The sequence below is a fragment of the Pipistrellus kuhlii genome, unplaced genomic scaffold (assembly GCF_014108245.1).
Source record: "Pipistrellus kuhlii isolate mPipKuh1 unplaced genomic scaffold, mPipKuh1.p scaffold_m20_p_7, whole genome shotgun sequence".
NCBI lineage: Eukaryota > Metazoa > Chordata > Mammalia > Chiroptera > Vespertilionidae > Pipistrellus > Pipistrellus kuhlii.
The window spans coordinates 20,525,000-20,547,753 of NW_023425573.1; the positions used below are offsets into that span (position 1 = coordinate 20,525,000).

The 22,754-nt window shown below is 43.6% G+C and overlaps 1 protein-coding gene across 3 annotated transcripts in view; it reads right to left on the bottom strand.

The window, feature by feature from the left end:
* The window catches only part of AP1S3 (adaptor related protein complex 1 subunit sigma 3), a 58,971-nt gene extending 42,792 nt beyond the window's left edge, over positions 1–16,179 (bottom strand). For 2 of the 3 annotated variants that reach the window (XM_045575531.1, XM_036421298.2), the window contains exon 1: positions 3,171–3,256. In XM_045575531.1, coding sequence (XP_045431487.1) covers positions 3,171–3,235 — 65 coding nt within the window. In that variant the 5' untranslated portion in view covers positions 3,236–3,256. Of the gene's footprint in view, positions 1–3,170; positions 3,257–16,013 lie in introns of those variants that run through there. The other variant, XM_045575532.1, reaches the window with a different exon arrangement.
* Positions 16,180–22,754: the final 6,575 nt, after the last annotated feature.

The window sequence follows — 22,754 nt, forward strand, 5'->3', positions numbered from 1 at the left end:
CCTGCAGGGGAGGGCAGTTGGGGGAGACCAGGCTTGCAGGGGAGGGCAGTTAGGGATGACCAGGCCTACAGGGGAGGGCAGTTAGGGGCAAACAGGCTGGCAGGGGAGAAGTTAGGCATCAATCAGGCTGACAGGGGAGTAGTTAGGGGGTGATCAGGCTTGGAGGCAAAAGTGGTTAGGGGCAATCAGGAAGGCAGGCAGGCAAGCAGTTGGGATCCAGCAGTCCTAGATTGTAAGATTGGGCCTAAACGGGCAGTTGGACATCCCTCAGAGGGTCTCAGATTGGAGAGGGTACAGACTGGGCTGAGGAAAACCCCACCCCGTGCACAAATTTTGTGCACTGGGCCACAAGACACTTTGCAGAATGCTAAAGCTGAAGAGAATTGTGGATATGATATGATTTAATGAAAATTCAGTTCTAGAGAAAAAGGCACTGCCCACAGATGCATAGCTGGTAAGCTGCTGAGTCAAGAGGAGATCTGGATCTCAAATTGATTGTCTTTTGACCAAAGCAAATGCAAGTATTCCAAGACTGTACAGAAGGTCTCAGGCTGATGATAATACCAAAAACCCATCTTCACTTTAAATAAATGAAATTTCATTTTTTACTTTAGTTTTAGGGTGGATAAAGTTAGTAAAACAATACCATTGATTCTAAAATTAAATATCAATGTTCTATAAACCTCACTGGAAACCTTAGAGTATCTTTAACTATGAAACTGTCGCCGAAACCGGTTTGGCTCAGTGGTAGAGCGTCGGTCTGCGGACTGGAAGGTCCCAGGTTCGATACCGGTCAGGGGCATGTACTTTGGTTGCAGGCACATCCCCGGTGGGGGGTATGCAGGAGGCAACTGGTCAATGTTTCTCTCTCATTGACATTTCTAGCTCACTATCTCCCTTCCTCTCTGTAAAAAATCAATAAAAATATATTTTTTTTAAAAAAAGAAACTGTCATTGGTTCTTCTTGCTTGGTAAGTTTTAGTCATGGGCTCAGTGTTTGTGACACATTCCCTTTGGGAGGAAGAGTTTGGAGGAGCCAATTCTGAGAGTTACCATCCAGGGTTGATTTTGGATGCAATCCAAGGAAAGCAGAGATACTGTGCTAATTAATTCTTTACAGACCCACACAATGATTGCTTAGGGTCTTACCCAACTCTCAGATAATAATCATTGTCCCTCCTAAGTATATAAACCAACCTTAGATGCCTGTGGTCTGTGGTACTAACCAACCTAAAATGCACAATACATAATGTTTAAAATCAACTTAATATATGAACCTTGTAAGAAGAACTAAGGCAATGGGTCCTAGTTTCCTAAGAAAACTAATTCTTTAAATTCCACAGCATAATCCAAGCACATAAATCATTCTTCTGTATACATTACTCCACATTCCACAGAACACGTAGAACTACCAGAATGAATTTTGTCATCAGTTAGGTTCACTGGTTAGATTGGAAATGCCATGTAATATATTCAATGATAAACATCTATGAAAAATAGTGGGTGATTTTTCCTTCCATTCCCACACATTTGGGGGTGGGGGGGGAACTACTTTAACTGGTCACTTGTCAAAAACAAATCCAGAGATCAGATGGCCTTTTTTGAGCAAAGCCAGTGTTCCAGGTCGTGAAGACACAATATTGCTAAGAGATGCATCATAATCATAATAACCACCGGCAAGGAAGAGATAATGGATGTTCATATCAGGCCATGAAGATGTACCAGAACACCCATGACACTGACTGAGTTCAAAGGCTAGGAAATGGCCAAGAGGGATTCCAACACAGATCTGTCTGACCCTACAGCCTGAGGTCTTCCCAACATCCATGTATCAGTCCTTCCCACCAATCAAAGGCAGTCTTCATATGCAGTCAATATAGACGGGACTGCTGGTTACACTACTTAAGCCTTTTAAATATATGATAAATAGACACATAGAGTAAAAAATACAATATATTGTTCATAAGAAACTACAGGTAATTTAAAAATTGAAAATTTAAAAAGCCCATAGGCAGTGACATTAGCCCTCTGTAGAAGACATGGTCAATCAACATAACCAGGGCATGGTCACAGTATGATATGGCTACAATGGCAACCAGAAAATGGCTCCAGGACCTACCCTACAGTGGCCTGTCTGAGGAAATTGCTATTAACAAAAATGGTTGGGTAGGGTCCTTGAAGATAAAAGATAATTTGAAAGAATTTGTGAACACAACTCTAGGGGGAAACGTGTCTTATCTGCCTTCTATGAGTTTGTACTATTAACTATTTACCTAACATGGAGGTAGATGCAACAGCAATGAGTTAGTGGGCACTATTGTTGGCCCACTAGCTCTCACTAACTCTGGTCTTAAGCTCTCCCAAGAAATCTTCTGATCATCACCTAACCTCTCAGGGAGACTTTCCTCCAGGAAGACTCAAATCAGCTGCTCAACTAATCTAAACATGATATTCCACATGACAATTATATATATCAATAAAAATGACCTTCTGCATGAAGGCACAATGCTAAACACATTTACATGCATTTTATTGTTTACTCCACATACCTAGGTGATGTACCAAATACTGAAGACAAAAAAAAAAAACCCTTATGTTGTTGGCATTTAGAAGACTTTCCCAGTGTTAGAAACTCTAGGTGGCAGGGATAGGTATTGAATTCAGGTAGAATTGTACAGCTTTACAGGAAATGCTCAAATCTAGGATAATCTGGAAGGGGAAGGGAATGTCAGTAGACTTCCAGAAAGTATATGCCAAAATTTGGATTCATTAAGAAGAATTGCTTTAAGGAGAAGATCCAGAAAATTTAGCAGATTCCCAAAGGAGTTTTATATCCCAGAAAACTGTAAGAACCATCAGCTTCTTTGGAGGTAACATTATTTAACTGTCACGGATTTAAGCTTCAGTTATGGAAAAATAGTTCAATATTAATCAAATTGCCATTAAAGTAACTCCAGGGCTAAATACTTGATAGGGAACCTGGCCTTCTGCAAATCTCATTATGTGATTCCTTTGAGGGCCTATTTCTACTGTAAAAATGTGATGGGATTAAGGGTGGGCAGTAAGATAAACAAGCATTGGCAAGAGGACATCTGTTCTCTACCTGATGGCCCCCAGCTCCCTATACAGAAGTCACACAGAGAGCCAGCTCCAGACCACGCCTATTGCACTACAGAGCAATCAGCCATGTGCAGACAGGGCTGAAGATGAACTTAATGTCTTCAATTTTGAACATTTGTTTCTTCTTTTATTAGATCTGGAAAACAGTATGAATTTTTTAAGGGAGAATGGAACAGACAGTTTGGGGTCACTTTTGCTGGAAATAACCATTCTTTACATCACCCCACAGAGAAACAGGCAATGTAAGTAAAGCACACTCTATTTTCTCATCTCTTTCCCATGACCAACATTTTAAATTGTTATTTTAAAAATTCAGAAATCTAACCTAATAGTAGGAATGTGTAGCTACAGAATAAACTACAGTCATTGGCACCCATAAACACTATGGCAGTTGGCAGTAATGCTGATATTTAATTATACATCTTTCGAGGATGCTACAAAAAAATACCATCCCAAGATGTTCTAGTTAATGATTTCTCAACAAAACTAGGAAATAAAAAAAGATGCTTTGTAAAGAAAAAAAAGTCCTACTTTGTGATTATCTTATTTCACAGTCAACAACAACAAAAAAGAATGTTGTGTCTTTTTTTATAACTCTTGATCAAAGTCCAAAATTTTTAGCTTCCATAATCAAGATTCTAGAACAGAATGAAACTGTAACTGTAAATTAGAAGTATATTATAGGGCACTCATGTTGTAAAAACTTGCTAAAAATATAATTATTATGCAAAGGTAGTTATCTTAAACATTCTGTCCTTTGAACTCTTACTGATAAAATACAATTATATTCACTACTTCTAAAAAGGAACTCAAGCAAAAGGGGTTTAGAAGGTGTTGGGTTTTTTTAATAGTCTTATCATAATTCTTGTTAGAAAGATTTAGTGTGGTCTTTAAAGTATTGATGTGTTGGCCCTGCTGCTGACTTATGGAGAGCAGAGATTGCAGCAATGCAAATTTTATCAGCACAATGTCTGCTAAGCTAGTTGCTCCAAAATTTATTTTCTATTATGATTTGAGGCACTTTTGATATTGATTTTGCTAATAAATATTGATAAACATCAGTTAATCAGAACAGCCCATGATTTCAAAGGAAGTCACTTTGAGAAAGGTGGTTGTTGTTTTTTCTCATATTGAAAATTACTGGTCTTGCAGTTGAGACAAGATAAATGCCTTTTCCATAACGCTTAACATAGAAGTCTTGAAGTTTCTGCATTTGGTCCATTAAGTTTTAAAATGTTTGATTCTTAAATAAGTTTAATGGTTTAAATTTTAATAGCTGTGGACAGAAAAAAGACCACATCTTACCCTGACTAGCTCCGGGAAGGCCTGCATCGCAGTTTTGCAAACTCAGAGACCTAAAGTAACCACAAAAGATGAGTTTCCCAAATCTGTCCCATATGCAGCTACGCTAATCCACTTGGAGACCCATCTCACCCCCAGCCCCTTCTTCCTCCTCCATGTGTGAAACCAGCTCCTCACCAAACCAAGTCAGTAACAATTTGAGAACCTCTCTCAAAATTCACACCCCCCATGTACCCTAACCCTTTTTGACCACATTTTTGTAAATGTTCATGAAAGAAACCCATAGGGGAGTGTAGAAGACCAGCTGCTCCATTTATTAAGTTTTCTCCCTGTGGGATCAGAAGCATAAGCATTTCTATCATAAGTATTTCTATTTTCTCTGCATCTCGTAATAATCTCAATTCTGAGGGCAGAACACAGTAGGCATTCAGTAAATGTGCACCCACAGCAAAATGATAATGCTGTGCTGCTTCTGCACTGGACCTGATTGAAACCAAAACTTCACTCAATCCAATCAGCGCCTCGACACACAAATAGGTGGGTGAGCAATGCCAGGCTCCATAGAAAGTTACATGTGCTCTGTGCTGGTGTGGCCATTGTCCCTTCATGCCAGCTTCGGACACAAGAGCCCCACCTGCAAGCTACATCTAGGATGAGCCCAGCTCCTGATCAACAATAACATGAGGACACACAGATCAACCATTTAGCCCCAGGTCAGCCCTGCTTCTCATTTTGCTACTACTGTCTGTTAGGATTGAAGAGGCATATGATTTTCTTATTGCTGACAACAGGGTATGATAACCAGAAAGAATTTTTAAGATTATATCTTAGGCCCAAGCTCTCCTAGTCTGACAGCTGAGAGCATGTCCTAGGAGGTTGGGTGACCCTGTGAAGGTCACAGCTATGAGCATCACTGGGTGAAGGACCTGGATCCCCTCACCTTTCAGTCCAGCAATCCTTCCAAGCACCATGCCCGTCTGTCTTTCTAGTGGCGTCTGCCCTATGCTGCTATTCAAAGAAAGCTTTCCCTCTCAGAACAGACGTTAGTGTTGGAGGAAGAAAGCTCGGGGGCAAATGGGCATACAGGGTAGCAGATGGTTTTTTAGAAAAGCACAAGGGAACTAACCCACTCAGAGACAAAATACACACACACACACACACACACACACACACACACACACACCAGCAGCTTCAGCAAAACTGCCCTGTGGCTGCAGGAAACAAGTCACCTCTGAAACCCTGTGGTGAAGGGAAGGGAGGCTCCACTTCACTTTGGACAATGTACCAAGGACTTTTGACTCATTTCCCCACATGCTTAAGGATGGTACTAATATTTATTTTGTAATTCTAAAACTTTTTAAAGCTTTTCCTTTTAGTTCCTTGAGTCCACCTGTGAGAAATGCCATTGCCCAAATATTCTGGAGAAATCAACCCTCTATGGGATTGACAGGAAGGCACAATCAGAGAGGAAGGTGGTAGGCTCTTCATGGTGGGCTCCGCAGGCTCTCTTCTCCAGGACCTACATTTCCTTAAAATCACCTTTCTTTATAGTCTACGCATCAATCCTTCCCCCTCAGACACATATCCATCCATGCTTTTCTGAAAAGCTGAAGGCAGGGCAGCCGGCCCTTCTGGGCTCAGCCTCACTCCTGTCCCGCCAGAGCCCTCCCATGGCCTCCTCCACAGAGTCCCTGCAGCAATTCCATAATCCAAACAACACGCTGCAGAGTTTAATTACCCACCCCCGCACCTGGCTAGGTTTGCTATGCATGGGAGAAATCTCTTCCCACCAGCACCACTTCTTGTAATCAGGAAACAGACCTCAGGCATGTGGTGTTTTCTTTTCTGTTAACCTCCAGTTAAGAACATAAGGATTAACGGGGGGGAGATGGGCGGACACTAAATAGTGATTCATGTACTATTCCTCCATTTATCATTTTCCTCCATTTATCACGTACTATTCCGCCATTTATCATTTCCTCTGGACAGAATAATCAACTTAGATTACATCAAGGATACTTCTTAGTTGGTTAGTTTTGTCTAATAGAAAATATGCCTCTAATTAGATTTTTCTCCTGGAGTCTTTTGAGAGGCAGACAGGCCTTTGGTTCTGTTTCAAATCTTTCAAGGAAATGAAAGATACCGAAAAGGAGGCAAAAGTTCCAGGCAATTTTCAATATGACTTTGAAGCTGAATGAAACATTAATAACTTGGGACCTTATTCATATTTCGCAGTGAAGCTTATTTGATCTTCATGTGAATTTTTTGTGTGTGTGATCAGGAAAACTTGTTCAAGAGGCTGTGCTTAAGTAGGCTAAATATGCTTAAATATGCTGAACTCAGCACCCTGCATGGTAATGACCACTGAAATGTTTATTAAGAACTTTCATTTTCTTCCTACTCCAGCTAATCCAGCACTCATGAAAAATCAGATGCCAGGGCCTTCATGCCTTGATAACGATACCTACAGCGATGAGCAAACTATATTAAGAGGTGGGAGGAGACACACCCATGTATTCTTTCCAAGTTCAGGTTCAATCTGACCTGCCTTGGTATACAGTCAAGCCTCCCAAAGCTTGCTGATGTAGACTACATCATCTGAATTCTTACGGTTTTAAAACCATGAGGCCAAATGGATTCTGAAAAGTAGAAATTTATACACAGCCCACTTAGAATTGAGGCGTTGACTTCTTAGTAAAGAAACCAAGGGCACGTGCTTGTTTAATAAAAGAAAAATGTACTGTGCATACATGGAGTTTTTTTAAATCACATTCAGAAAAAAAATGGGATCTTAGGATAACCTTTACCTTCTCTCACTTCCCCAGTATTTGCAGTCTAAGATATTTTGTTTATTTTATCTGTTCAAATGAATTCCTCAGGGGGGGGGGGGGGGCGGGGGGGAGATACAGTAAGTCTTATGAACCAATTTTTAAGTGGTTTATTAGCTTTTTCCTATTTCTTTAAAATATAGCCTCGCTAACATTATGGAATGAATTCCAGGCCCCCCGTGTAAAAGGCTTGAACTGGATTCTCTCATTCAGTCCTCAGGTAACCCAAGGAAGTAGGCTAGGGGTGTCCACCTCGCCACCTCCCACTCCGTGCCACATCACACCTGGTCCCACACCTTCTTCTAGATGCAAGCAAGCAAAGGCTTCGGGAAAACCTGTGTGAAATGCTCCGTGTGTCACACAAGAGAGGCCTCTTCTGACAGAATGTTCTGTCACCGGATGAAATTCTCACACATCTCATTGAAGATACATTCATTTTTTTAGTCCTCTGATAGCTTCAGCTGTAGGATGAAACCCAATTTTTTCTTTTTTCAAGGAAAACGAGGAAAAGCAACAGACACTGAAACTGGGGGCAGAACAATTCAGTGATAATCTGGATCTAATACCAGACTTGACAGGTCCTTCCTGACTTTTTTAGTATGTGACTTCTCCATTTTGCTGGAATGTTCAGCTGCCCACTAATTGTGGAGAGGCCTGCCCTGGATGACCTGACAAACACATCTCTACTTAAATGGTTCAGTCCTGTGAAGCAACTAGAAATATTATTTTACCTCTGACCAAAAGTTTCAGAGTCACTGAAGTGAGTAAGTTGGCTAACACCCCCCCTCCCCCAGCTATTCTCAGTTCTCATATGAAAGTAAAATACAATTAGAAGTTCTGAACTCTAGCCAAGAACCCAAGCCCAAGTTAGTGAGAAAAAAGAGATACTGTGTGTGTGTGTGTGTGTGTGTGTGTGTGTGTGTGTGTATTTTAAGGGGACTCCTTCTGCTACCATCCCAATTCAAAACACATCCAAGCTTAAGAAGTTATAAAACAGAGAAAAACGAAACAGAGTTTTGTTGGAGAAGCAATAAATACAACATATTTATGAAATCATTTTTATACCATTAAAAGGTAAAATAAACTGAGGAACAAAATAAGTCCAGAGACATGGATTCATGGAACAGACTGACAGATCTCAGGGGAAGGGAGGTAGAGTGGGTGGGAAGAGACTCATCAAAGAATTTATATGCATCTATGCACAGCCCATGGACGCAAACAGGATGGTGAAGGCCTGGGGTGAGGCATGGTGGGGGGCTGGGTGGAGAGGGTCAAAAGTGGGGGAGGAGGGTGATGGGGGACATCTTTAATACTGTCAACAATAAAAAATAAAATTTTAAAAAGGTATTACATTAAAATAGAAAACACTGAAGCATTTATGATAGAACAGACAATAATAATCTTGCCACGCTGGATGCTTAGAACCCTTTCCAGAGACAATCGCTGTCTCTTGCATATCCTTCTGGAAGCTTTCAGTTTATATAGAGGGGTATCTGTATGTTTATTTTACACAAATGGGGGAAGAATGTGCAGGATCTAAGCTGACAAGCTGCGCCACACCTGGATGAACAGAGCAGACATGAGAAGGGCTGGAAGCCATGGTGTCCTGCGCCCGGGGCTCTGTGGGGAGATGGAGAAAGGCATGCCTGTGGCAGAAGCATTCACCTGAAACTAAATGTGGCAGATGCTCCTGAACGCTGTGTTCCGTCGGAACTGGTCCAGGAAATGACCCTGCAAAGGTTCCAGCTGAGCAATGGCGTCCCCTCCTCAGACCAAGAAGGGCTGGAGGTGTCAGGACCTGAGTTAGCCCACAAGGCCAGCATTGCTCCCTCACCCATATGCCTCCACTGGGTCCCCACACCGCCCATCTCAGAAAAGGCAGCAATTTCCAAAAAGAGGAGGATTTAGCCAAGCTGTTCAGTATAATCCTTTGCTGTGTGATTGATACAAAATTATTTAGAAAGTTTACAGAACTTCCCATCAAGAATGGGGGTTCCAGGAGAGTAGGAAACTTCCAGCTTATCCAGCACAATCTCTGGGGCCCAGGCGCAGAGCTGGTTCTGTGGACACCAGATGCCTGGGTTCAAAGGGCACCACACTTGTGCGCCTCAAACTACTATAATGCTGCATGCCAGCTATAATTAACCATAATGATTTTTTTTTTCCAGATTACTGCCATCATCACCTGCAAATTCTCAGTAAACTCCAAACAAGGGCCACTCCATTTTCATTTTGCACCAGGTTCCACCAATCGCGTAGCCAATCGTGCCTGGAACACTGCCCGTGTGTCTGATGCATTTGTCTAATACACTTAGGAGTGACTACGTGGAAGTTGCCTTAGAACATGGGGCAACAAACTACAGCCTATAGGCCAATTCTGGCCCTCCCTGGTTTTGGTCAGTAAAGTTTTAGTAAAATGTAGCCACACTCATTCACACCTTGTCCCTGGATTCTTTCAGTCTACAGTAGAGGGGTTAATGGTGACAGAAACTACAGAGCCCAAAAAACCTAAAACATTTACAAGCCAGCCCCCGACAGAAAAAAAATTTCTGACTCCACCTTAGAATGCTGACTTACATTTTTCTACCCTAATAGTTGTAACAGCAGCCAAGGCAAGTAGCCTTGGGAGACATAGAGGGTTAGCCTTGACCAACTTGCCATCAGCATGCTATTTGTTAGGCTTTTATCTTTAATGCTTATGTGAATTTTACATCTTGGACCCAAGGATATTCATGTCTTAATGCAAAAAAAAAAAAAAAAAAAAGTTTTTTTTTTTTCATCTAAAATTCATCTGGATGAGTAGTATTCATCCTCCGAGGTCCCCCTCTGTAAGGATGAGTATAAAAAGGGCATGAGCATCTCAGGCTGCAAACTATGACCTCAGTTCCTCCTCCTTATAGACCTGGATGAAAAGAAGGCTCCAGGAGTGTTTTAGTGTCCCCTGGGCCTCACCACATACCCATAAATTCTTACCACCCCACAGTCCTGCTGGACACGCTGCAAAAAGGGCACCCAAAATAGAATCCTGAATGCCCTTATTCTTCACTGAATGTTCTTTAGGTCTATGCCCCATCGCACTGAGAAAGTAGCCAGTGATCCTATTATTCCTCCCCAGGCAGTTTTAAAAAAAAACTATTTAGAGAGAGCTATCTCACAGCCAGATCTCTCTGTGGGAAAGTTTTCAGGCTTGGGGCTTTAGGGGAGATTTTTTTGAAGCCCACCTTCCTCATAAGGGTCAATGGCATCTCATCTCTAACTTAAACAAACAACGTCTCATATACATTATTCTGGGTTGAGGGCACATCCCCAAAAGGGTGTGTACAGGAGGCAGCTAATCGATGTTTCTCTCTCATCGATGTTTCTAGCTCTCTATCCCTCTCCTTTCCTCTCTGTAAAAAATCAATAAAATATATTTAAAAACAAATAAACAAATAAATAAATAAATTACTCTATTCTGCTATTGGCAGCCACGCAACAAGTCTGTCCCCAGTCAGGGTGAGGCAGGTTAGTACAACACAGAGCATTTGAGGGGCATTTGCCTCTGATTTCTGCTTACATTCTATCACATCTGGGATCTGGGGGCTTTGAGTGGTGATTAGGGAGTTTTTCCTGGGTAAATAAATGACTGGGACACTTCAGGGGAAACAAAGAATTCCTTCAGAGAAGACTGAGCTATACCAGGAACAGAGACTCTGTGAGGGCAAAGGAGAGGCCCCAGGGAAGGGGGTAACCTCAGAGAGGTCTCCGATCTCTGGGATGATCTCCGGATGCAGTAACAACAAAAAAGGGGAAGGAGTTTGTTTCTGTTCTGTTTTGTTTGAAACTCATAAATACAGGGAACAAATAGATGCTTGCCAGAGAAGAAGAGGGTGGGGATTGGGTGAAAAGGGTGAAGGGAATAAGAGGTACAAACTTCCAGTTATAAAATAAATAATTTTGTATGGGGATGCAATGTACAGCACAGGAAATAGAGCCAATAACATCGTAACTTTGTTTGGGGACACACGGTTACTAGACTTACTGTGGTGATCACATCATAAGGTATATAAATGTCAAATCTCTATGTTGTGCACCTCAAACTAGTATAATATTGTATGCCAACTATAATGAACTATGATGATGCTTCTAAACGAAGGATTCAGAGAGATGGCAAGCAATGCATGACTCTTAAAGGGGCTTTATTGGTGTGAGAAGGGAAAGGATAACTTTATTATCTGTCTGTCCATAATGAAATAATTCATGGGACCCAACGGGACAAGCATTGACGATATAGTGTGGCAAACACACAGTCTGCGGGCCGTTCTCTTCCAGCTGCTGCTAGTAAAATGCCACATAAAAATCATAAGCTCTTGTCGGTATTTGTCATAAAAACCAGTAATAGGAACCCAGAAGTAACAGTCCTGGCGAGAGGCAAATACAAGTTTCCCTGGTGCTGTTGGGAGATCTGTGGGAAGGGAAGTGGGTGAACCCTCTTGGGACAACTGAGCACCACAAAGGGTCATTTCCCTCCCTAAAGCCCCTGTCCCCCACACCAACCGCTGGCCAGCAGCCCAGACCGGGCCTCCAGGGGAGGAAAGCGCTCATTACAGCAATAGACTAGGGCTTCGCCCTCCGACTGGAATTTAAACCGCCCAAAGAGCTACATCTTGATGACAACTCACTTATGCCACAGACAATAAAATTAATATGCTGGGTGGGGAGGGGGCACATGACAGGATCTACAGGCTCATAGTTGGGGTTCTCCTCCCTCACCCTCCCCAATTCCTTTTCACTTTGCCTATGTCTATGTAATGTAAAGAGACTTCAATGAACACGAGAAACGGAATTATCTGATATAGAAGAAGGGTGCACTCATGCTGCGTCAAACCTACATGCATTCTGGGAAAGAAATGGCGTCACAGTTCAGCTTGGGAAGGTCTCTCTAAAGAAGACAAAATCACAGCAAGAAATTGTTGACGTCTGTCTCAGTCTAGATAAATAACATACATTATGAGAACTGAATCTGCAACCCAAGAAGATTATTACTCATATTTCAAAAGGGCTTTTCCATTTGAGGTTCTTTCACTGGGCAACTCCCCTGTTTTGCTCACACATGGTTTTCAAAGTGGCTGCTTGCATTTTTATTTACGGTGTCCCCAAAGCCTTTTAAAATCCACCCTATAAATCTTCACTGCTATCTTCATACGGGGGAGAAAAATAAAGAAACAAATTAAAAAATCCTTCCGTCATCCTGCCGGCATGGTCAGCGGTTGAGCATTTATATACCTTATGATGTGATCACCATAAGAGGCCACAGTTCGATTCCTGGTCAGGGCACATCCCAAGTTGCAGGCTCAATTCCCAGTGGGGGACATGCAGAAGGCAGCTGATCAATGGTTCTCTCTCATCATTGATCTTTCTATCACTCTCTCCCACTTCCTTCCTCTCTGAAATCAATAAGAAATATATTTAAAGATAACATCCTTCTATCAACATTTTAACCATTCAGTAGCAAATTCTTCCCAGTAAGATGTTTATGTGCACTGGGCTCCCGGCCCCTGAAACACAATAACCCTGGCATTGTTTTCCAAGGCAGAGATTTCTAAAACAAAGGCAGGGTGCAGAAGTACAAAGCCGATTCATAAGGTATGATTCAAACACAAGCACACCTCCAAGATGCGTGAGGTGTGACATCTCTGTGCTTGAAACCTGGGCCACCCGCACAGTGGAACCCAGAACCTTTTCCTGTGTGCACATTCCAAGCACTGGCCAGTTTCCTAGAGTAAGAGTTGGCAAGAGCCAGGAACAGAGCGGGACAAAGACAGGGGTTACAAAATGGCCCTCGCCAAAAAAGCCTAGTGTTGCAGGGCAATAGAGAGGACCAGTGATAATTCCCTACCATTTGACAGAAAAAATAGATGAGACATCATGGTCACTGAGCACTCATAGTAGGCAAAGCTGCTCTATGCATTTTCATCTGCATTAACCCACACCATCTGTCTCTGATGCCTTTACACTCTTAAAAATAGACAGCCCCCAAATTGTTGTGGTTTTTTTGTTTGTTTTGTTGTGTTGTTTTATTTTATTAATCCTCACCCGGGGATATTTTTCCATTGGTTTTTAGGGAGAGTGGAAGAGAGAGGCAAAGACAGAGAGGAACATCAATGTGAGAGAAACACATCAACTGGTTGCCTCCAAGGCCTAGGCTGGGGAGGAATGTGCCCTTGAATGGAATCAAACCTGGGACCCTTTGTTCCACAGGCCAAGACTCTATCCACTGAGCCAAACCGGCTAGGACCCAAATTGTTGTTTATGTAGGTTGTAGCCATATGTTCTACATTGAAATGAAGAAAAAGTTTAGAAATTCACTGATTCATTTATTTTTTTTAAATATATTTTTAATGATTTCAGAGAGGAAAGGAGAGGAAGGGATAGAAACATCAAAGATAAGAGAGAATCATTGATCAACCTTCTCCTGCACAATCGTTGATCGAGCCTGCAATTCTGGCATATGCCTTGACCAAGAATCAAACTGTGACCTCCTGGTTCATAGGTCAATACTCAACCACTAAGCCACCGCAGCCCAACCAGGTTCATTTTTAAAAAATAATAAAGCTATTACACACTAACCGAGATAACTTTTATTATGAAGAATAACAATATTTTCCAAAGCAAAAAAGAGAAGGGTGGCACTGGTACATTTTGGCAAGTCTCCATAATTTCTGGCTCAATAGAAGGCAGGTGGACTCTCCTGCTTCTGCATTCAATTGGTGCACTACCCCAGGTCATACTGTTATATTCGCCTCAACAGAATTTCGTGTGCAGTCACATGGGAATGAACATGGACATGGCAGATAATATCATATGTTATCATGAACATAGTTTGGCTTCTGAAAAGTCTTCGGGTCTCCTAAGGACCCCTGCCTTACAAATTTAGAACAAATATCATTTCCATGAGCAAACTAGCATCGAGAGGTCAAGGGCTTATCCAAGGACACATTGCTAGAACAGGTAAAAGGCAAAGAGCATACCAATTATTCTCAGCTGGTTGTTGCAAGGATCGAGATCATACATGCAAGGGTTGTGCATGCCACTTGGCCCATCACAAGTGCCCAAGACATTTATATTTCCTGCTGGGCAATATCTAGTGGGAAACCAGGGAAACTCTGCACATGTCTGATCAACTGACCACAATTTTCACCAGCAAGAGAATTAAATCTCCACAGCAGGTGCTAGAGCATGGAGCCTGACCCTGCCGCAGTCCCTGGCTGGAAGCCGTCTTGAGCTACTCAGGAACTCCACGGCCTCCTTCCACCTCCAGCAGGCGAATGACGCTGGCGGGCTGCACTGCTCATGGTCACCTTGTTCCTTGGGAAACCTGAGCAAGCCCAGAGAGCTGCTCCATTATTTACAGCCTCCTTTTTGCATCTCACTGTATTTACCAGGAACCCTCAGCAAACGAGCAGCGGTGCCTCTGCCTGCCTCTAGTCTGTGCAGCCAAAGCCCCCCTAGGAACTGGCCCCTGGGTCTTCCTGTCCAGGAGCTCTGCTCTCCTTGTCCATCAGCTGTCTGAACCTACATGTCCTCCTGACCTGCCTGCAGTGGGCCACCTGAGCAGAGAGCACCAGGGGCTGGCAGATCACTCTTCCCGAGGTTTGGGAGTGAGGTCACCAGATGAAGTGGGTCTGGTGCAGCTCAGGCCACTGCACTCTCAAAATGCTACGTGGACAGAAGGCAAGAGCAAGAGGTGCCTGAAGCTGTTGCTTCCACCCAAGTGCATCCACGGACCTGTGTCCTGCAGCACTGCAACTGGTCTTCCTGTTTTCACTGCGATACACCTACACACACACACACACACACACACACACACACGCACCTCTAACCACCAGCCACCAAAAACTGATGGACAAAAACAAATCCAGAGACAGAGACGCATTGATCAGACCGTCAAACCTCCTCAGAGGGAAAGTCGGGGAGGGTGGGGGTAGCGCGAAGATCAACCAAAGGACTTGTATACATGCATATAAGCCTAACCAATGCACACAGACACCAGGGGGGTGAGGGCATAGTGGATGGAGTTGGGGGGTGGGAGTAGGGGCAAAAGGGGAGATAAGGACACATGTAATACCTTAATCAATCAATAAAACAAATATATAGAAGAGATAAGGTCAGTATTCCTACTAATATGCTTCCAAGGATTCCCCACTCAGATGGCATAAAAACCGAAGTCCTTAACTTGGAGTTATAACGCCCGGCCTCTCTGGGTGGCCTTTCCTCTGCCTGCTCCCACCACCGCAGGCTCCTCCGGACCTCAGAGGTCACTGCCTCCTCCCAGAGGCCTTCCTCGCACGCCCGCCCACTCTGCAGTCCAGCCTCTGCACCCCTCCGTGGTCTCCCTGGGCTTGAGAAGACAGAGCGCTCACTCTCTGCATGTTACCCATGTATTACAAGTCCCCCTCCGGCCACACCTCCCTCGCTCTTAGAACTTGAGCCCAGAGAGCTAGGTCTCCACCGATCCTCCGCGATCTCCCCCGCGCCTGGCACGGCGCCTGGCACAGCCTAAGTGCTCAGCAAACGCTGGCTGAATGAATGAAGCGGCGGCGCCAGGTGGCCGCGGGAGTCCCGGGCTGGTGTCCCCGGTGCCCCGGCGGCGACACCCGCGGGCCGGGGGACTCCGGCAGGACCCGGCGGGGCAGCCTGCCTCACGGACAGGCTCCGCAGGTGCCTCCCGAGAGCCAGAGCGCTCCGTCCCGGGCCAGCGCCGCCCCGATCTCGGGCACTCACCATGGTGCCCCGGCCGCCTCCGCCCCAGCCTGCCGAGCGCCGAGCGGCGAGAGCCAAGTGCAGGAGCCCGCGCGGCTGACAGGTGAGGCATCTATCTGCCTCAGACCATGGCTGCTTCCCACAATGCCCTCGAACTGAAAGTTTGCAGACTCCTCCTCCCCGCCGGCTCCCCCAGTGACCCCTCCTCCCCTCCTTTTCCTCCTCCCCCGCCCTCGCCCCGCCCAGCGCCGCGCTGGCGGCCTCAGGTGACAATTCACCTGCGCGCCTCCGTTGCAGCCCGGCAGAAAAAAAAGAGTTAGCTGTCCTTTTCAGAAGACCCCAAACGAGGCCTCTGTGGCTGGAGTTAAGAGAGAGAGAAGGTTCGAGAGGTGACCAGGAGCCAGAAGGCAATGGCCCTTTCCTACATTAGGGCATCATTTATACGAAAAGCCCAACAGCCTCCAACCTCTAAGTTCTCAAAAATCTCAGTGCCTCCCTATCCGCGGCTTTCTGTAGCTACCTGCCTGAGGGCTTCCATTCCTGCATCTGCCAGAGGGCTCTGAAAGAGGATTATTTAACCATGAAACCCCAGATGGTGCAGTGCGTTTGCCTCCTGACCGATGGTCCACAGTTCCTGTGAATTCGGGAGAGCTGCTTTCCAAACTTCTCTCAGGTCAGGGTCCGTTTTCTCTCCATCTGGAACCTGGTGCCTCTTGGTACCTGGATCTTCTCTTTTTATCTGATTTCCAAGCAGGGCTCAGCCCTGTCCCACACACCTCGCTGACTGATCTATGGCAAACAGTTACAGTCTCCGTAATAAGGGTTTCTTGCTAGTGGAAAGAGATGGGAAGACTAAAGGTAATTCTGAAAGCTGGTAAAAATCTCTGACAATTAAGTAAAAGATTAAAGCAGGACAGAGTTCCCCGTGTGGTTCATGTTAGGGAAAGTTTGATTGGAGGATGAGGGGAATTTAAATTAAAAGCTATTGCCATTCCTTGCCTTCCCTCGTGACTTGCTGAGATATGCCATGGATGCTATCCTGGGCTTCTCCCCCAAATGTCCTTCCCTCCAGATTCTCAAACCACACCCCAAATTGCTCTCAGGGCTGGACACTTCACATAGGTTATCTTATCTGGCCTTCAAGACAACCTGTAATTCAATATGGTACACGGTTTTGCAGATACCTTCTCCCATTTTATAGGCTGCCTTTTTATTTTGTGAATGTTTTCAACATTGTACAGATAATAGTCTGAGACTCAGAGGCAATGAGGCCAAAGCAGGCACAGAAAGCAACCTGAGGCAGGGCTGAGCCTGGCATTGAGGGACCCAGGCTCAAGCCAATTCCCTTCGGAGCCTCACTCCTGGCAGACCCGCTCAGAATGCAGCCGTGGTGTCACCAGTGTTTCTTCGGAACATTCATTGTCTCCGTGGGATAACTTGAATTTTCGAGTGCTGACTTCTCTATCTCAGCTTTGCTCCCTTTCAAACTCCAGGCTCTACATAAAGTCAGCAAGGAGGCCAACCCCATTGAGGCCCCAGAGGCCCTTAACTCAAGATGGTTCACTGCGAAGAGGGCTTCCCTGGCCTAAGCCTAACAGGGCCTTTAGATTCAAAATCTGCTGTCTTAGCGTTAGCCTAAAACTACAAGACCAAAGTGAAAGGCAATAAGCATTTATTTGCGATCCAAAACAGTGGCTTTGCAGGAAGCACTAATTCAGGTAGAAACTCAAATAGTGTCCCCATTAGGAAGTGAATGCAAAGGATAGTCATGAGAAAGGGAAGGGGAACTATTTTACATGAATAGGAGGAAGAAGTAAAAGGTGCAGCTAAGCTAAATAGTGACACTCGCTCTAAAGATTTTCTTTAATTTTCAGTTCTAGTTATAACTAACAGTTGTTTGGGATACGGTGCTGCTTAGGCCTAGTCCAAAGGTGGCTTTGCCCAGTTTTAATATTCCCAAAGGTTTGAGGAGTAAGAGGTGTAAGGCAGCTCATGGGGGGATGGCAGATTTGATTTTAAAGTGGCTCTGTTTATGTTATTTCTCACAATTAGCAGAAGCCAGGGTGCACAGTGTGTTGTGTGTTTCAGATTAGGTCATCCCTGAGCCCGTGCATGCAATTCTTGTGTGTGTGTACTGACTCACAACACAGTGCCCTGGTAGCATAGGTCAGCTTGATTTATGAGTTTCACCTCTCAAATCACTCCACGGTTGCGTCCTAACAGAAGATATAGAGCATGCAGTAAAGGCCACCCTGGAGTCCACCGGGAGAAGAAGAAATTAGGCACATGATAACAGTAAAATGATGCCATTCTAGAAAAATGTGAATTTTCTAGAAATTAAGAGAGATCAAGCTGTGAGTTTAAAACAATAAAGGAAGAAAAGAAGGTTTGCCCGGAAGTCTTTCTTTCCAATCATAATGGTAATCTGGTTAAATGTTAACTAAGCTAAAGATAAATGGAACGGGGAGGAGGAACTCCTGGGTTTCTCATTTTGTTAGTCTTGTTAAATACAAGACACATCAGCAAAGTGGGCTGATGGTTATCACTGCTAAATCTACAGGAAATAAAGAAAACGGAATGCAGATACACCTTGTTGGTCTGGCAGCTACAATCACCACTAAAAATGCAGTAGATATCAATGTAATGGGGGTCAAGTAAAACTGAAAGTCTTTGGTTTTTAGACTCCATGTATAAGTGAAACCATACAGTATTTGTTTCTCTGTCTAACTTATACTTATGTCTCAGCATAACACCCGCGGGGTCCATCTATATTGTTGCAAATGGCAAGATTTCACTTTTTTTTTTTTTTTTTTTTTTTTTTTTTTACTGTTGTGTAATCAATCAAACAAACAAAACAAAATAAAAACAGACTCATAGAAACAGAGACTAAAGGGATGGTTGCCCTATTGTGATAAATTTACACAATAACAGGTGATTACTGGAATTAGTGGGCTGATCACATTGTAAGGTATACAAAAGTCCAATCACTGTATTGTACACCTGAAACTAATATAACTAATATAATATTTTACAGAAACTATACTTAAACCAAAAATAATAAATGTAATGATTTTTCCATTTTAAACAAAGATTGAGAGACTTTGAAACAATCAAAACATTTTCACATTTTAGGACCGGCCCTTGACTTGATCTTCCTATCAGTATTTGGAGACTTGCCTTCCTCACTCTGGGTCTTGCTTTACAAGGATTGGCATCATTCCTTTTAAAAATGCATCCCACTGATATAAAACTGTATTACAAGGCCATAGTAATCAAAACACCATGGTACTAGCTTAAAATAAAATTAAAAAGTGCATCCCACTTTTGTCTGACTTTTGCTACCACTTCCTTGCTCCTTACGTCCACTGAACTTTGGAATGCTGAGTGCTCAGACTATCACCACCCTCCAGGAAGGTCTTGTGGCTGCTCAACATGGTCAGTGGGGATGCAGAGGAATCTCCCAAGATGTAGATGTGATGTTTGGGAGTCAGACTTCTAGTTGGGGAGAAAGAGACAACTTCCTACATGAGAAGCCTTCAGTTTGGTCCAAAGCTGGATGCCACGTTGGTTATTAAACACTGTTAGTTTTCTATGAAACTCCTTGGTTGGTTTTTGAATTTCAACATCAGCTAGAGAATCATTAGCCCTGGTGCTCCTGATAAACATCCACCTTTAGTTTTGTTGTTCTCCATTGCATTCCTCGTGTAATCCCGTGGCCATGAATAGGGTGAGCATAAGTGTAGAGTCAACTGATAAACGTATGTGTTGGGCAAAGGACTGAACCTCAAGACCAGTGATAAAAAATATGGGCAGGGAGTGGGGAGGGCGATGGAGAACAATCAGAACCATCTAGCCCTCCAAAAAGTTGAGGCAGGGGAAAAATTAAGAGCTACCCCCTGCCCTAATAATGTGGCTCCATGGACCCATGCTGAGTGACTTACAGAGGAGAGGTGTTTATCTCAGTAGATAAATGTGACAGTTTGCAGCTTCTTTAAGCATTTGGAATGAGGGAGGGAACCTAAAAATGATTATGTGAAGGTGGAAGAGAGCAAAGCAGAGATAGGATTAAGATTCTGTGTACTCTTAAGGGTGGTCATGCTTTAGAGGAGGGGTCTGAAAAAGAGGCGTTTGAGAAGTTTGCTAACCTATAATAGATGCACAGAAACAATGGACAGAGCTTACTTAAGGCAAATATAAACCTTCCACTAAAAGTTATAGGCCTGGGACGTGACTACCCACTCCGACGTGCCCAGTTAGGAATTTATGATCAGATCATTCTGTGAGGCTGCTCTCCATAGAGCCTCTTTTTCATCCACACGTCCTAAAGACACTGGCAGGATTAAAAAGTCACTAATTGTTGCTGTTATTACTACTAGTCATAAATTTTAATTTGTCAAAAAATTTTAACTTTTCAAAAAAGCTTACAGCTTTTTCTTTTGATGCTGTGACTCAGGGAACCGATACTTTGTTTTCTACTTCCCCTTGTGTTTCCCTCATTTCTTAAGCCATGTTTTAATCACCTTTGTATCTCCTTAGCTGCTCACTAAATACTTGAATGAATAATAATTTTTAAAAAGTTGCCTTGTATACGCACTGACCAAAATACCTTTTCCAAAACATGTCAAAAAGTGCCCCTCAAAAGTCCTGCATTGTTTCAAAGCAATGGAGAGAGCTGAGAAGGTTGGCATGGCAGCTTCATGGCTCCGGCAAGCTCTTCTCCAGCAGTGCAAGCTGCACACAAAGCTCAAGAAACAAGGAGATTGCCTTTTTGGGATGGCTCAGCGGTTGGGCATCAGCCTGTGAACTTGGTTCAATTCCCAGTCAGGGCGCATGCCTAGGTTGTGGGCTTGGCTGGATGTGAAGGAGGCAGCCAATCAATAATTCTCTCTCATCCTTGATGTTTCTATCTCTCTCTCTCCCTCTATAAAATCAATAAAAATATATCTATAGATATAAAAGGTTAAGCGACCTGTCAACCAGCCAACTAGCCTACAAGACAGTAGGTATGACACACACTGACTGACCACCAGGGGACAGATGATCAATACAGAAACTGCAGAGTGACAGCAACTTTGCAGAGTGCCCTCTTACATTCCAGGACCCCTCAGAAGTTGTCAGACTGCTGGTTTCAGCTGGATCCCCACAGACCAGGCTGAAGGACCCCACCTCCGCAGGTGCCCTTCCAGTCCTGGCATTGCCCCAGGTGCAGCAGGCCAGGAAGGGGCCAAGGGAGGTTGGCTCTAGGGCATGTCTGACCCCTCTCTCCCAGTCCCACCCCGCTGGCCATCTTCCAATTAATTTCCTTTTAATGTGCACAAATCCATGCACCAGGCCTCTAGAGTGTGTGTGTGTATGTATGTGCAGCATAGTAATCTGCACCGATAGATTTATTGTCACCTGAGGAAATGTCAGCAAGCAGTCACCTATACAGAGATTTATGTAAGCAAATATTTCCCCTTCTTCTGTTGAAGGAGAACAGGTCCTTTGCCTTATACTTTATGACTTTATGACATTACATCATCATAAATACCCTGTTACATGCTGGTTTTTTTCTAAAAAGTGTTAAGGTAATAAATACTGGCTACTAATCTTAACTTTAAAACACACATTCTGATCTTTTAAATTGCCAGGAATTCATGTAGCAGTAGAAGTTTTCTGTGCAGGCTCATCCTCCTTTCTTCTGTCTACTTTCTTTTCTTTTTCTTTTCCCGTATAATTATGTAGTTTAACATATATTTTTGTAATTTTTAAATTTTCAATTACAGTTGACATACAGTATTATATTAGTTTCAGGTGTACAAACAACGTAGTGATTAGATATTTATATACCTTCCGAAGTGATTGCCCCAATAAGTCTAGTACATATCTGACACCATGCATAATGACTACAATTAACTATTTTCTTATACCACCGTCTTTTCATCTTTAGTCACTTGTTTCCTCTCCTGCCACACTTACTTCACACTTATTTTCTCCCCATTCCCACCTTTGAGAAAGCACTGAGATTGCTCCAGATGTTCTGTAAGTTATCATCCTTCTGTTATAGATGAGGAAACCAAGACCCAGAATAGTTAAACAACTTGTCAGTGAAATGCAGAGCTGGGATTCAGGTTTGGGTGATCTTGGCTCCGAAGTCCATATCTTTTCACTACAGTTTTCTTTCAGCCACCAGCATGCTTTACCCAGACTTTGAGCTTTCCTTTTTTTTTTTTTTTTTTTTCCCCTCTTCATTCCCAAAGTACTTGGTTGCATTATTATATCCCAGCCTTTCAGCATTGTGAACAAGAGTCTGACAAGTTCCTTGTCTTGCACTCAGCATTCATACTTCCACCTCTAGCCTGATGAGTCACTACCCTGGACAGTCAGGGCCCCACTGATTGATGGCAGAACTCAAACATCCGTGAGGAGAGTCCTGCTGAGTCCATAGGAGGCCACAAGAACTCTGGCCCCTCTCACTGGAGCCAGTGGACTTCAGACTTTGGTGAGCCCAGAATCACAGAGGGAACAGGTTCAAGATACCGAGCCCAGCCCTGCCCAGAGGAATGCTGATAGCGAGGTAGCTGTGCGCTCAGATTCTCCCACAAGGCTTCAATTTTAGTCCTGGCCTCGCCACTGCTTAGCTCTGCAACCTTGGAATGATTGTGTAACGTCTCTGTGCCTCAGTTTCCTCAATTTTAAGTGGAGATAATATTACTATGCAATTCAATAGTTTTTCTGTGTGAGAATTAACCACAATCGTAATACCTGCAAAGTGTTTCACAT